The sequence below is a fragment of the Barbus barbus genome, assembly GCF_936440315.1.
Source record: "Barbus barbus genome assembly, chromosome: 18".
In the NCBI taxonomy this organism is placed as follows: Eukaryota; Metazoa; Chordata; class Actinopteri; order Cypriniformes; family Cyprinidae; genus Barbus; species Barbus barbus.
Window position 1 is genome coordinate 28,376,286 of NC_136746.1, and position 15,196 is coordinate 28,391,481.

At 34.7% G+C, this 15,196-nt stretch overlaps 1 protein-coding gene across 2 annotated transcripts in view; it reads right to left on the minus strand.

Moving 5' to 3' along the window:
- The window catches only part of fbxo11a (F-box protein 11a), a 29,657-nt gene that overhangs the window by 5,280 nt on the left and 9,181 nt on the right, over window positions 1-15,196 (minus strand). For both annotated transcript variants that reach the window (XM_079440291.1, XM_079440292.1), the window contains exons 2-14: window positions 10,611-10,738; window positions 10,183-10,264; window positions 9,944-10,088; window positions 9,031-9,160; window positions 8,599-8,682; window positions 7,951-8,083; window positions 7,303-7,409; window positions 6,547-6,658; window positions 5,512-5,618; window positions 5,278-5,415; window positions 3,732-3,949; window positions 3,446-3,626; window positions 2,275-2,397 (exon numbers count right to left, since the gene is read on the minus strand). In XM_079440291.1, the coding sequence (XP_079296417.1) occupies window positions 2,275-2,397; window positions 3,446-3,626; window positions 3,732-3,949; window positions 5,278-5,415; window positions 5,512-5,618; window positions 6,547-6,658; window positions 7,303-7,409; window positions 7,951-8,083; window positions 8,599-8,682; window positions 9,031-9,160; window positions 9,944-10,088; window positions 10,183-10,264; window positions 10,611-10,738 (1,688 nt within the window). The remainder of the gene's footprint in view (window positions 1-2,274; window positions 2,398-3,445; window positions 3,627-3,731; window positions 3,950-5,277; window positions 5,416-5,511; window positions 5,619-6,546; window positions 6,659-7,302; window positions 7,410-7,950; window positions 8,084-8,598; window positions 8,683-9,030; window positions 9,161-9,943; window positions 10,089-10,182; window positions 10,265-10,610; window positions 10,739-15,196) is intronic.

Genomic DNA, 15,196 nt, shown 5'->3' on the forward strand with positions numbered 1-15,196 from the left:
TCATTCAAGTATTATTTGGTAGAAAAATAATGTAACATCTTTCATATGTATAGCCTACTGCATATTGCAGTATAAATAAAGCATGGGAATTTGTTTAACCACTTTATATAATGACCATTAAGGCCCATTTAAAGCTATTAAGGCACAAGTGAAAATGAAACGGGACAAAAACTGATGAAGGTAAGTGAGTAACTTACCAATATGGTGCATGATATGAATGTAACATATCAAGTACAGAACAGGCCAACACACAAAATGTGTTAAACAGCTTCCTCCAATATGCACATTTGAAAAAATAAATAAAGACAGTGGGTTGCTTATTTTCTTCAGCAGTATGTGTATGCCAAAACCGTTGCATTTATACTTTTTGCCCATACATTTTTTTTTTCTTAGTTAGGCCGGCACATTTCTGTTTGGAAGACCTTTATATAATAGCTTGATGTGTGTCAAACTGATGTTTATCCAGGTCCACAATGTATCACATGGTCAAAGAACAGACAACATTTGTTTTTTTTTCATGCTCTTTTACTTCAAGTCTACCATTGTAATTTATTTACAAAAGAAACTGAGGATAACACAACTATCACATCGGCACAGGTTACAAAAATGTTATTAGGCCACAGATACATTAGTAAGGTTTATTTCATGTTTTGTGCATGCGTCATTAAATGACGACATCACATAACTGGTACCTTTGCTTCCAGGCAAACAGCTTTCAGTGAAAACATTGAGCAGTGCTACCACATTTAATCTTAGTATTTCACAGTGTTTGTTTGTGTTTAACGCCATGCCAAAACATTTTTTTAAATTTTTTTCCTAAAAGCTCTACAACTGTATCTGGCTTAATTCTTCAAAAGAGTTAGTATTTCACAGTGCAATATTATTAATATCAATAAAAATACGTTGATTTCTTTTATATTATATTCAATAATTAAAAATAGCAGCTTTTTTTGCAATACGAACCCTTAAAGGGGTGGTTGATTTCAATTTTTTTACTTTAGTTAGTGTGTAATGTTGCTGTTTGAGCATAAACAATATTTGCAAAGTTACGACGCTGAAAGTTCAATGCAAACGGAGATGTCGTCTTTTAAACAAAAGTCTGTTTAATGCCTACAATTATGACTGGTAGGGACTACAACGAGCTACTTCCTGGGTTGGTGACATCACAAACCCTGAAATTTACATAAACCCCACCCCCCGGGAACACGCAATAAAGGGGGCGAGGCTATATTGCACAGCTTTTCCACCGGAGCACATGCAACTATTGCTCGTAAGGGGCATGACGTTTCCGGACAATGTGCAATACGTGTTTAACGAATCCCAATACACTGGGCCAGCTCATCAATCTGTGCCCACAGCGTGTTTAGGAGGGAGTGTTATCATAGAAATAGGAAGTCAACCGGTCGTTCAAATAACAATGGCGACAGCATACATGAAAATAAGGCAGTTTTTTAAAAACTATGCATGAACACGTTACACTGTACCCCATAAACACAAGTCAACCACCCCTTTAAACAGACCATTTGGAAAGGAATTGCATATTTAGAAAGGACATCACTGTATAAAACAGACCATTAGGCCTACAATACAGGAGAGTATGTAGTCTGCTGCGGGAGCCGGGAGGATGCGAATGGAGTATCCTGATCCACCACGGCGTCCTAGCAGCCAGCATGGTCCATTAGGAGAGCTGACAGCTTCTGCAGTCTTCTGCCGTGCCGAGTCGTTTTCCCAAAAGCTGGCTCTTCTACCAAAACAGCACAGTGGCCACTGCGTGACGTCATCACGCAAAGAAACCATCCAATGTTATTGATCAGGCATCGACCAATAAAGAGGCTTCATTCCCACCCCAGCCCCACCCCTGGTTCTGTTCTCTCGCATCTGCATTTACAAGTGCACAAGTGAGTTTTGCTACAGGAATATCACGAAAGGAGTAGCAAAAGTCTAAGCACTAGGATTTGAAGTTGTACTGCCAGATCTGAGAGGCTGTAAGTGCAGACTTGAGGTTGCTCAGCAAAACCGAAGTAAAGTGCAAAAGTAAATATGTCGTACACGTGTGTCTGTCATTTTATGTGAATGTCATTACATATTTGTAACTAATAATCTTTAACTATTAATATTAAGTTATCACATTCAAATTAACAAGCTCTAGAGTTTTGCAACTGTTTTACCTTCATAAAAGGGACACCTCACAATCTCTGCATGAGACCATAAGTCCATATCGAGCGTGCATGTGGAATCAGGTCACACAGAGCGAGGGAAGTGAAGCGCACGCACCTGTTTTCCACTGTGTATCCTGTTTCTGCGCAGTACAGGTGTGCTGCCCGTGGTCACCCACACACCGGCCAACGTGTTACTGTACACCTCGTTCTCCTCGATCACTCCCTGACCCTTCTCATGCTGCAACAGACCACAGAGAGATGGGACAATCAGTCTATAGTTGATGCTTTAGCGAGCAACCTGGCTGACCAGAACAGGGTTGGGAATTAACATGAGCTTGGGGCAAAAATGCCCCACAATTTCAAGATACTGGGGCAAACATGCCCTCGCACAATTACACTAAATCAATGATGACTGTTGGGGTTAAATTCATCATAAACAACAAATTGCATGCATGATGTAGAAACATTATGCAGTGTAATCAGCTTTACTGATCATAACGCGAGTTTTTGCAAAAAGCATATAATAATAAAGCAAATAAACAAAATAATCAAATATAAAAATAACTAAATGATAATATAAAAAAGATAAAAATGTATAATAATAAATGCATAAATAATATTGACAAACTAATAAATAATATACATCTAAAAACAAAACATGTACATTATTTTATTGCATTAAAAATACAATAAAAATACAAATATACCTATGTTGTAGTGCACTATCACCTGCGCACAGAAGTTGGTGATTTTGAAGTCACTGAGTGTTTCAATAATCGGGAACGTTCTTTGCTTGCTTTCAGTATATTATTTGTTCCCAATTTAAAAAAACATTTTGTTTTTAATCCTACTAAGATAACCAATGTGAAGTGAAAAAGTGCATGGTTCAATAAACATGACATAACACAACACAGATACATTTAATAAAGGTAATTATAAAAATTGCTCATACAAAAGGTAGAAATATACATTATAATATAAAATAAACAAATATAAAAATATATAATATACGTCACTGACAATTGTTAGTAACCAAACAGTTGATAGTACCCACTGACTTCCATTCTATGGAGAGAAAAAAATAATAATAACTATGGAAGTCAATGGCTACCGGCAACTGTTTGGTCACCAACATTCTTCAAAATATCTTCTTTTGTGTTCAACAGATAAAAGAAACTCATACAGGTTTGGAACAACTTGAATGTAAGAAAATGATGACAATATTCCTTTCTGGCTGAACTATGCCTTTAATTTCTGACTTGTATTTTAGTACTGTTCACACTCACCACATAAATGCCTCCATGCTGTCCGTCGTGGATCTTGTTGTGCCGGACGATCGGGCAGCTGTTGGTCCGGATCTGGATTCCAGCTAAAGCATTGCCATAGATGTCGTTCCCTTCAATGAGACCTCGGCCGTCGCCGAATATGTAAACACCACCCTGGTTGCCATTGAATATGGCGTTACCCCTGTGATTGATCAAAAGAGGGGTTATAACAAAGCATAAACAGTATAACTGTACAGATATTGCAGTATGATATGATTAGACGTGTGTTTATTGACGAGTCTCTCACCTAATCGTGGGGTCACTGTTTGAGGTAATCCAGACGCCCGCAAAGTTGTTTGCATAGATCTTGTTCTCGATGAACTGGCCTCGGCCCTTCTCATGCACGTAGATGCCACCTGTCTGTCCGTGATGGATCTCGCAGCGCACTACCGTAGGGTTAGCATACGCCTTCACCTCGAAACCTGCTATCCGGTTCCTGTGGATGCTGCAGCTTTCAAAGTAACCCTGCAGAGGGAGCCAGAGAGTCAACAAAAACACACTTCTAAGTCTTGTTTTCCAAAGTTCAGAATTAGTTCACTAAAACCATAAACAAAAAAACTGTTACTTGAAAAAAAAAAATAATAATAAAAATAAATAAATATTTATTTATTTTTTCAGCTAGCTGAAGAGATAAACAGTTGAGTTTTACCATTTTTGAATCCATTCAGCCAATCTCCGTGTCTGGTGGTAGCACTTTTAGCTTAGTTTAGCATAGATCATTGAATCTGATTAGGATTAGGATCGGATTTCCAAAAAAAAGTGGAGTGTTCCTTTAAATAAAAAATTATAAAAACTATATAGACATTACAAAACTAATAAAAATAAACACACAATTACTAAAACTAATTCAAATCAAAATGAAAACAAAAAATACGAGAATAAAAAAATTCAAAATATTATCAAAAACACATTTTATTAATATATATATATTATCAAATATTATACTATATTTATACTACCACGGCAAGATTTCTCATTTTCATTTAGTTTAACAAAAAAAAATAAAAAAAATTGTTAAATAAAATCAAGTAGAAAACTATTGATTTTTTTGTTAATTGAACAAAGCTGAATATATAAAGATTTTTTTTAATATCTTGTATTTGTATTAAGTTTTTCATCTAATATTTATATTTAACAAAAACTATTTAGTTATTTTAGTATAATTTATACACTATAATAGTATTTATTAATATTTTGAACTGCCTTTTATATTTTCAGTTTTCATTTTAGTTGAACATTTAGTGATTTTTTTATATTTCTATTTAGCTGTCATGAAGTACTTTTAGTACTAATAATAATATTTCAGTTCGTTGCCAAGGCAACATTTCTATTATTTTTTTAAGTTTTTAAAAAGACAAAAACTAAAATAGAAATAAACATTAAAGTTAAATAGAAAAATAAAACAACTAATAAAAATGACAAAAGCACAACATAAATTACTAAAAGTTAAACTTTAAAATGAAAACTGAAAAAATAAAAGCTAATTTAAAACATTAATAAATATTATGGTATATAAATAATACTAAAATAATAGAAAAACTGCTTTTGTTAATTGAAAATAAAGCTAAAACTGCACAACATAAAATATAAAAATTAGATAATAAATGCATAATATATATTTTTTGTATTTATAATTAGCCTAATTGTAAAAATCCCCCATTTCTCTCTTTCTTATTAAAGTCAATCAGTGGACATTTAAGGGGGGAAAAAAGCATCCGTTAACACTCTTAACTTGGACACAAACACATATCTGACGGAGTCATTGTGGTGTGTAGAGACGGAGAGGTTTGTACCATGCCGTGGTCAAACGTGAACACCCCGACGTCTCTGCCGTGATGGATGTGGTTCCGTCTGATGATGGGGTTGCCGTGGTTTTTCACCCAGATCCCTGCTAGAGCATTATTGGAGATCTCGTTGTCTTCATAAATGCCCTGCAGAGCAAACGGAGAGAGAGACCGCTAAACACTGCGCTTCATCTACCACAGAAACTAATCTGAGGGTGTATTCCAGACAGAGCTTCATATTACCTGCGCATGGTCTGTGATATAGAGCCCCACGTTCTCACAGTCACTGATGTTACAGTGTTTGATGGTGGGTGATGCTCCCTGGCCGCTCACACACACTGCAGAGCCCACTGCAGGAAGACAACACACCACCGTCAGCATCAGACACCACACAGCTCAACCGAAGGGCTTCACACATTAAACCGCTATTCAAAATCTCAAAATTGATACTATTTCTGGTCATATGCACAAAGGACATATTACGCATGTTTACTCAGGAAAAACGTAAAAGCATGTTCTGTGTGAATCGGCCCTTAGGGTTAAAGTAAGGCCCTGTGAAATTACTTTCAATTTAACCCAAATTCTGTTTTTTTGCATTGTAATTTTATGGATTCGGTTTATTCCATTTAAATTTTTCTGGTTTCCATTTTAATGGTTAATTAAATTTTGGTTATTATTACAAAGCATGTGTAATTAACAGAAATCATAAAACTTATACAATAATTGATTAAAAAGCTGTTTTAATTAATTCATCTAATTAGTTGTATTCATTAAAACTTTAATAATTTAAAAGTTATTTGTTGCAAATAATAGAACCCTAGGATTTTTTGTTGTTGTTGCTGGATTTATTAACAGACACTTATCTGTGGTAATCAAATGAAGGCATAAAACATTAACAATTTAACTTAATATTTTGAAAATTAAAATTGAACATTTCTTTTTTTTTTTTTGGCACAAAACAAAATGCTGCACAACAGCGGTTTAATTCTATTATTACATGCTACTGTACGATTACATACACTAGTTGATAAAGTGCATAGCCCTACTTTTGATTTATTCATCCAAAAATGTTCAACATTTTGTAACTTTCTGCATTATGCAGTAAATTCCCCAACAAATACAGTAAAATTATACAGTAAAATCCCTAACCACAAGTATGAGCAACAGTAATGATTATGATTGACTTCTGAACTCAGTATTGAGCAGTACAACATGCAAGATATGAATGAAGGAAAACCAACACATTTGGAGGAAAAAGAAAGCAGCAGCTGTGGTCACCTGTGCAGGTACTGCGGATGATGCAGTGGTCAATGATGGGGCTGCAGTTGACGGTGATCTCCAGACAGTGATGAGCATTGTGATGTTGAGCTGATTTGTCATCAGGATTGAACTGCAATAGAAACTCGTGATTTACATCATATGCACATCTACCTAAAAACAGTTGCATGAAAGAAAGCATACAGGAATTTAATTTTAGGTGACCTTTTCCTTTAAAGTGCCCCCATTATGCCATTTTTAAGGGTGCTAATATTGTTTTATGAGTCTCCTAAAACAGGTTAACATGCATCCAAGGTCAAAAAACACTAGTTTTCTCAAAAAATTGCTTTAATTTTACCTCATTTCTAAATGATTCCTAAATGACTCGTGCGAAGCAGTTCGAAGAATCAGTCTCTCTAAACCCTTCCCTCCCGTGAGCCCTCGCTGCTGTGATTGGTCAAATGGCGCAGTCCTTTGTGATTGGTCTACCGCGTACAGCGTGAATGACAGCCCATGGGCAGACATTATGCAAATGTGTTACTTTGTGATGTACGGCCGTAACAGAATAAGATTCAAATTCCTGACGACTCGTTTAGGCGATTGAGAGCCGACTCTTTTTTTGATAGACAATAACTTTATATATCATGCACTTTCAGCTTCACAACTTTGCAGAAAGTTTATGTTCACATACTGCTACATGACACACTGCATGAAAGGTAATATTTGAAAAGGCATAATAGGGGCACTTTAACCTTCTTGGCATATGAAGAAACTCACCTTTATTGTCATATATCCTACATACGCGTCCTCTGACCCCTCCATGAACACAAACGTTGAATCTCTAGTGTTCTCGATGATGACTTTATCCGCTACTTTCCCCGGAGCTGCAAAAGCAGATGTATGATTAATATTTAAGTTATAAAATCTCTACATTCAATAGAAAACATTCAACAGTTTTGGGTCTGTTTAATCTTTATTAAATTAATCAAATATGACAATAAAAACATTTATAATGTTACAAAAGATTTTCAAATAAATGCTGTTCCTTTGAAATTTCTATTCATTAAAAAGAATCCTGAAAAGAATGTTTCCACAAAAATATGAAGCAGCACAACGGTTCTCAACACTGATAATGATAAGTAATATTTCTTGAGCAGTAAATCAGGATATTAAAATGAATTCTGAAGGATCATGTGACACTGAAGACTGGTTTGATCACAGGAATAAATTACATTTCACAATATATTAATAATATTTGAAATAATAATATTTCAAACTTTTTACTGTATCTTTGATCAAATAAATGCAGCCTGGGTGAGCAGAAGAGACTTTTTTCAAATATATATAAAAAAAAAAAAAATCATACCAACCCCATAACTTTGAATGGCACTGCATGTAAATATTGACATGGCTAAATACTCATACCAGCGCCAATCATTGTGATGGGCGACTCGATGTAGATCCATTCATCTGTGTAGATCCCAGAATGGACAAATATCAAACCGTCAAAGTGCGCTTCCTGAACTCCTCCCAGAGCGTCTTCAATGGTGTCATAATACTGGGGAAAAAGTGAAAAGCAGGATTACAAAACAGATCACATTAACAATTAAATTGCAGATCACAAAACGGCATCTCTAAATAAGGATCAAGCTAAATTTGAAGCTGTTATTCGAACAACCTCCTAGCATTACATATTTAACTTTGTGCTACAGAAAGGAATGGGAGGTGGGCTGTTACTTTAAAAAAAAGAACAAGTGCATGATTTTTGCCTGATGGGTGACAAAAAAAATCCTATAGACTTGCATTGAAGTCCCTTCAACTTGCTTGAAGTCCAATTATATCTAGACATTAAATTATCATACAGTCTAGGAAAAGTTTTTAATGGGCAACCAACCAAAAAAAAGTATATTTTGTAATTTCATTTTTTTAATTCTAGATGTCATTATTATTATTATTATACATAAATGTAATAATTTATGAAATGTCATTGCTGTTGCCACCATTCTATACAAGATACAAGCCATTTCTGTTTATAATTAATGATGATTAATCAATAGATGATCTAGGGCTTACCAGCATGTTTTCTCGTCCCTTATATCTGGCCGGGTTGCTGTAGAAATGTTCTGCGAAGCCGGGCTTCACGTGAGCGCCTTTATACTGCAAACACAAAGGTCAGGGATCCATCAGTCTGTGCTTCTTCAGAAATATGCTCTCATAAAGCTCACTGATGAAACTGATGATTACTGACACATCGAGAGCTCCCTAATTATCACATTACCACACCATCTGTCCTCTTTCAGATTCAGGGGGAAGAGACTAAATCTCTCATTCTTAGATATGCATTGTTTTACTATTAAATTGACAATAACACAAAGTCAAATGAGAAAAACAAAAACAGTACATTTAATTCCAAAAGGTCATAGTGTGTGTTAAATGGTCATTAAATACTAAATTATGACTGTTTTCAGCCCAAAACCTGTTAGAAATGAATGAGAGGAACAGTACCAGTTGCTGAAAGCTCTCCTTCCAGGGATTGGGCTGTTCATGCTCTTCTGGGTTGATCTGGTAGAACTTCCCAGACTCGGGGTGCATCATGGGACGCGTGTACTCAAAAACCTCCATGTAGAGTCTCTTCCTGCAGACCGGATGAGAAGAATAAAGATCAGTGGCCCTTACAATAACACCAATCTGACAGCATTAGATAGCATTACCCTGCTACTGAATGATCACCATATTCACGCACCATGGTAGAAGATGTATTGAATAACAGTGCCAATGTAAAATTGAACAACTTTGTGATATCTATTAGACAAATTTAGCTAAATTTAATTAATTTCCATGATTCAGTTCAAACGGTCCGATTCAATGAACTGTGATTCAATCCTTTATTTGTCATTGAGTGAAGATATATTGCTTTTTTCATATATTAAATTGTTGAAGTACCTAACTATTCTTCATAATCCTGTATTTATTTATAAAGCCTCTGAAAGGTTTTTGAGCTGCTAAATTTGATTCCATGAATCAAATGATTTCCATGAAGTCAATTCAATGAATTTGTTAAAAACTGTAATTTATCTATATAAATGTTCAAAAAAGTCTAAGAATTTTTTTATTTTATTTATTAAATTATAGAAGTAGATGCTGTTTATGTTGTACTAGTGCATATCAATGAAAATATATAAAATCTACAGAAATACTGAAATTGAGTTGCTTTGGATAAAAGTGTCTGATAAATGGAAACTGATTCAATATTCTTCCTTGTGCGTATCTTCAAACATGGAAATCATGCCTTGATCATATTTTTACTGTAACTTCTGTGTTTTATTTCTTGCATTAAACATTTGGAATATTTTTGGCTTAAAAAAAAAAAAAAAAAAAAAAAACACAACTTGCATTTTATTCCAGTAACCTAACCTACCAGAGGATGGGGTCATTGGCCAGTTCACTAAAGCGTTTACACACACAGGCCGCTCGACACAGGTCCTGCTCCAACAGATAGGAGAAGATTTTCAGAACCACCTCGTCCGGAAGCTTCACCTGCAGGTACTGCTCCGCTGGGGTGACTGGGGCGCAAGAGAACGGCGTTAATGAAAAATCATCTGAAGCGGATATCACAACATTTCAGCTGTGAGCAGAATCAAGTCTGCTGTGCATTACCAGGCAGATCTTGGGATTTTCCTGACACTCTGGCACGTTTTGCCCGATGCCCAAAGTTTTCTGTTGTTGACGTGGAAGCACCCTTTGAACAAGAAGAGATATTTAACCTCACATACAGAACAATCATGCTGCTTTAACTCTTTTTATTTCATGCATGTAGGGCTACATGATCTTTGCAATGTGGAAAGCATGGATAGAATTGCAGAATACAAATTTTGAATTGACAAAATAACAGATAATTCTGCGTCAATAAATCAAAGCGGGGTTATGTAATTAAAATGGAGGAAAAAAAACGGAATTTGGGAAAAAATTAATATTTATTTTGCATTAAAAGCTGCTGTTTTTCTTTCAGTCTGAATTAATATTGCAGACATATAAATCTAAAACTTCCTAACGTGTTCATCTGGTGTTTAGCAGCATTTCCGCACCTCCATGTTGGTCTTTGTTGGACAAGCTGTTCTCTTCGGTAACAGAGATTTTCTTCGAAGTTGGTACGGACTATTTTGAGCACCTTGACCAGATTCTTCTGCAACCATCTCGGCAGGAACTTCCTCATCTGAAAAAGAAAAAAGTTCAACATAGAGCTCATTAAAACAAATAATAAAAAATTATTTAGCTAGCACACCTTTACTTTTAACATCAACACCAAAGGTCACATCGGATAAGTGAGAATTCATCCACATAAAGCACTTTATTCTGTTTTTGGGAAGAACAGCTCAGCTCTTTGTTGGACAGAACAATATTTGCAGACATTTCAGGACAGAAGCCTGAACTTATGTTCTATAAAGCATGCAAAATTAGGATAAGAGCATCCCAGATAACAAAGCCTCCAAGACTCAATGGTAATATGTATGACATGCCATTTGCAAAGTATACATCCGTGCATGCTTTTTACACTCACTGTATGTCAGTCTGCATTAGGAGTGGGAATCTTTAGGCAACTCATGATGCATTTCCAAAATTAATCACCATCTGATTCCAAAACAATTCATCCATCTATTTTTTTTCTTCCTTTTGTATTAATGAGTTTACCGACTTTGAATATCAAATTTATTTGTGCATATTAAATTACTTAATTATAATTACTTTTAAAAAATAATTACAAATGAATAATAAATCAAAACAATTAATGAGTTTACCAATTGAGAATACAAAATTAATTTGAGCATTTATTAAATTAATTATAAAATAAGTACTTTAAAAAAATAATTATTCATTTGTGCCACTTCTAAACACTTTTTTAAAATATTTACAAATTAAAAATAAATCAAAACCATGTCAAGTTAAGAACTACTAACTAAATATAGCTTCAAAACATGCAAGTAAATATAAAGTAAAAAGAGAAACAAAGAAACACAAACAAAAAATGCATTACGTATCTGAAAATTTTCCAAACAAACACAATGAGAGGGTTTTTTTTCTATAAATGACTATTATAACTGATTGTTTACATAAATTTTTCATCTGAAGAGAGAATCAGGATGCATTAGAGAATCAGTTTTTGTCCCACCCCAAGTCTCCATTTTCTCAACCAATAAATAGCCTTGTCAACAGACTTTGAAGTTTTACTAACTTTTCACACAATGCCAAGCACGATGATCACATACAGCCAGGGAAACAAACGTCCAAAATCCCAAAGGCTGTTCCACACATCAAGAACAACCTCAACTAATTGTGTTCAGACACCAGTATAAGACTTTGTCATTAGAAATAATGAAAAACAGCATGTTCCCTGCTAAACTAATTCCCAGGGTCTTGCCTCAATGCTCTAGAATGTACTTCAACTCATCTAAATCACCATATGGTGGAAGCATAATCAATATTTGCATAATTGTGTTAACTCTCATGTTTTCCCTGTAATTAGACATCTACAGTGTCAGTGAAAGTCAAGCTCAAACAAGCGACTTCAATAATTCAGGCCGAATGAAAGATTAAGAACACAGCAGTCCTCGTCCTGACGCACTTCCCCGGGATAAACGCTCGGATCAGCAAAAGGTGGAACAACTTGGACTTCTGAGTTTAACAGCATATTGAAATCTCATCAAGGCACTGTACGACACACTTGTAAGGCAGCAGTGAATCAGTTGGGAAGGAAAACAGCAGAGAGGCTCCTGTGACCTCCTCCAAAAACACACAGCTGATCTCCTCGGCAGCTGCGGCAAACGGAGCAGGTGACGCCGAGAAGCAGGGTCAAAGGAGGCAGAGGTTGAATGGGGTGGCCGTGACACCCGTCCAGGGTGAATTATCCATGTGGCATCCCTTTGATGACAGGCCTGAAACCCGAGATGCAGCCCAAACACAGACCGTATTTCCTCTCCAGACTCCTGCAGGTCCAACAGCACCTCTTCAAATAGAAATGGTAGACTCGTTTCAGAAGACGCTGATAGAACATAAAAGGCGATATTAGCCTAGTTATTAAAATAAATAGCGTGATCTAAATATTTTTTGGTCTGACTGGCTCAAATCAGGGTTATTATAGTTAACTAAAACTAAAACCATTAAAAAATAATCATTACTTGAAATAAACAAACTGAAATTATAATTGAAATAATAATTATTTGGGTTTATTTTATCATTTGTGACCCTGGACCACAAAACCTTGGTGTCTTAAGTGTCAATTGTTCAGGATAGGATCGGACAATATTTGGCTGAGATACAACTATTTGAAAATCTGGAATCTGAGGGTGCAAAAAAATCTAAATATTGAGAAAATCACCTTTAAAGTTGTTCAAATGAAGTTCATAGCAATGCATATTACTAATCAAAAAATAAGTTTTGATATGCAGAAAATTTACAAAATATCTTCATGGAACATGATGTTTACTTGACATCATAATGATTTTTGGCATAAAAGAAAAATCAATCATTTCAACCCATACAATGTATTTTTGGCTATTGCTACAAATATACCCCAGCGACTTAAGACTGCTTTTGTGCTCCAGGGTCACATTTTATACTAATTTATATTTTATTTCAGGTAGCTGCCAAGCCAACATTTCTTTTTTTGTTGAACTTAACTAAAAAAAAAAAAAACATTTAAAAAATTGTTACTTGAAACAAACTTTAACTGAAATAAGATTTTAAATATTTATTGATTGATTTATTCCATTTTATTTGATATTTTATTTCATTTCATTTCATTTCAGGTAGTTGTCAAGCCAATATTTTTTTATATAACAACATACCAAAATTACTAAAACTGAAATAAAATGAATAAAATTTTAGACATAAAAAAAAAAAAAAAATTTTTAAAATTAAATCAAAAAATCAAAAATAAAATGAACTCAAATATTAATAAAAAAAACCTGAACTAAAATAGCATCCCAATGATACTAAAATAACCAGCTCAAAGAGATGTGAAGCTGTATCACACACTTAAATGGAAACTTGTGCTGCCTTCTTGGTTAAAAAAAATAAAATAAAAATAAAAAAAACTGCAATGATGACCAAACTTTATCTTGATGGTCAAAAGACAACATACCTAATTTTTGCTAATGCAACCGCATTAAGGATGATAATTATAACCATAAAGTTTTAATAATCGTTCAAATTCTAAGAGAATGGTGAAGTCCACACCACAAGTATAGCAATAAGAGAGGAAAGATATAGCTGGAATAGCTTGTAGAGTGATTTTATTTTAACTGAAGAATGATAAAAACCTGGAACACCCAAGTTTTTAAAGCAGCAGGTGACAATCTAGTTAAATATAGTTATCATTATAGGAAAACTGAAACATTAAAAACACCCACACTAATTTCTGAATATGATCAAATAATTATAACTATTTATTATTCATTTTATTACTACTCCTATAACAAAAACATGTGGAAGTCATGTGGACACTATTTAATTTTTATTGTATATTTTTGTCCTTTTCAGAGTCTGACGTCACCATCCACTTTCACTGCATAAGAAAACACAACATGAACATTCTTCTAAACATCTTCTATGTTCCACACAAGCTGGAAAGTCAAATGTTTCGGTGCAAGATGAGGGTGAGAAAAGGCTGATTTTTGGGTGAACTAGTCCTTTAATTGTCCACCAGCTGAGGAGAAAAAGCTTCTGTAATTGATGGGATCTCTAAAAGGGCACATCTAACAATACACTTACTTGCAACAGTACAATATTGCAGTGATATTCTCAATGGTCATTGCTATGGAAACCCTGATGGAGGTCACATACAGGACAGCATCTCTCCATTTATTCTCCACTGACTTGTACGCCAGACAAAAACAAGGAGATTTTGACAGTCAAATGAAACTGCACTGAACTGAGATTGCAATGGATATGAAATACAGATATGAGCTGAATCTTAATGCATCAAAAGAGAACGTAGAGTAACACAAAACAATCATTTTATAATGTTGAAATGAAAGATGCTCACTGATCAATCGTGCACAATGATAGCAGAAACAATTGAAGACATTAAACAGGGTTCATTTCAACACCACGTTGTCTAAAAAGCTACATAATAGCTTGATGAACACAGACAGCAGTGCAACAGAAGCGTCACCATATGGCTCACATCCAGATGAACAAAACAGCTCATTGCTGAAAGCTTTTGGCATCTCTTCACGTCTTGAAACACACAAAATGAGATCTGCATGAACTGAAAGTGAAACTAACTGCTGTTATGAAACAATTCAAAGCCAAATATCTAACAGTAATCAAATCAAATGGATGAATAGACTAACAAGGATTTCATAGCCATATCATCACAATGTCACGCAGCAGCTAGACCACATCATGTCCTCTAATTTAACATCAAATCATTGAGACAACAGAAACAACATCCTCTACACCTCTGAAAAAACATCAATTCAAAAAGAGCTGCCATTGCAGAAGGCTTGTGATTTCATTGGTTAAACCTAAAAAAAGAAATGCTCTACATTTTCTCCGAGTAGTCTCAGCATCAGATGGTATGCTCAAGGACTATTCATGGGCCGCTGCCAGATTTTCTAATATGACAGGGCTCATAAAATCTAATATTTTTATAGTAAAACCAAATCTTACT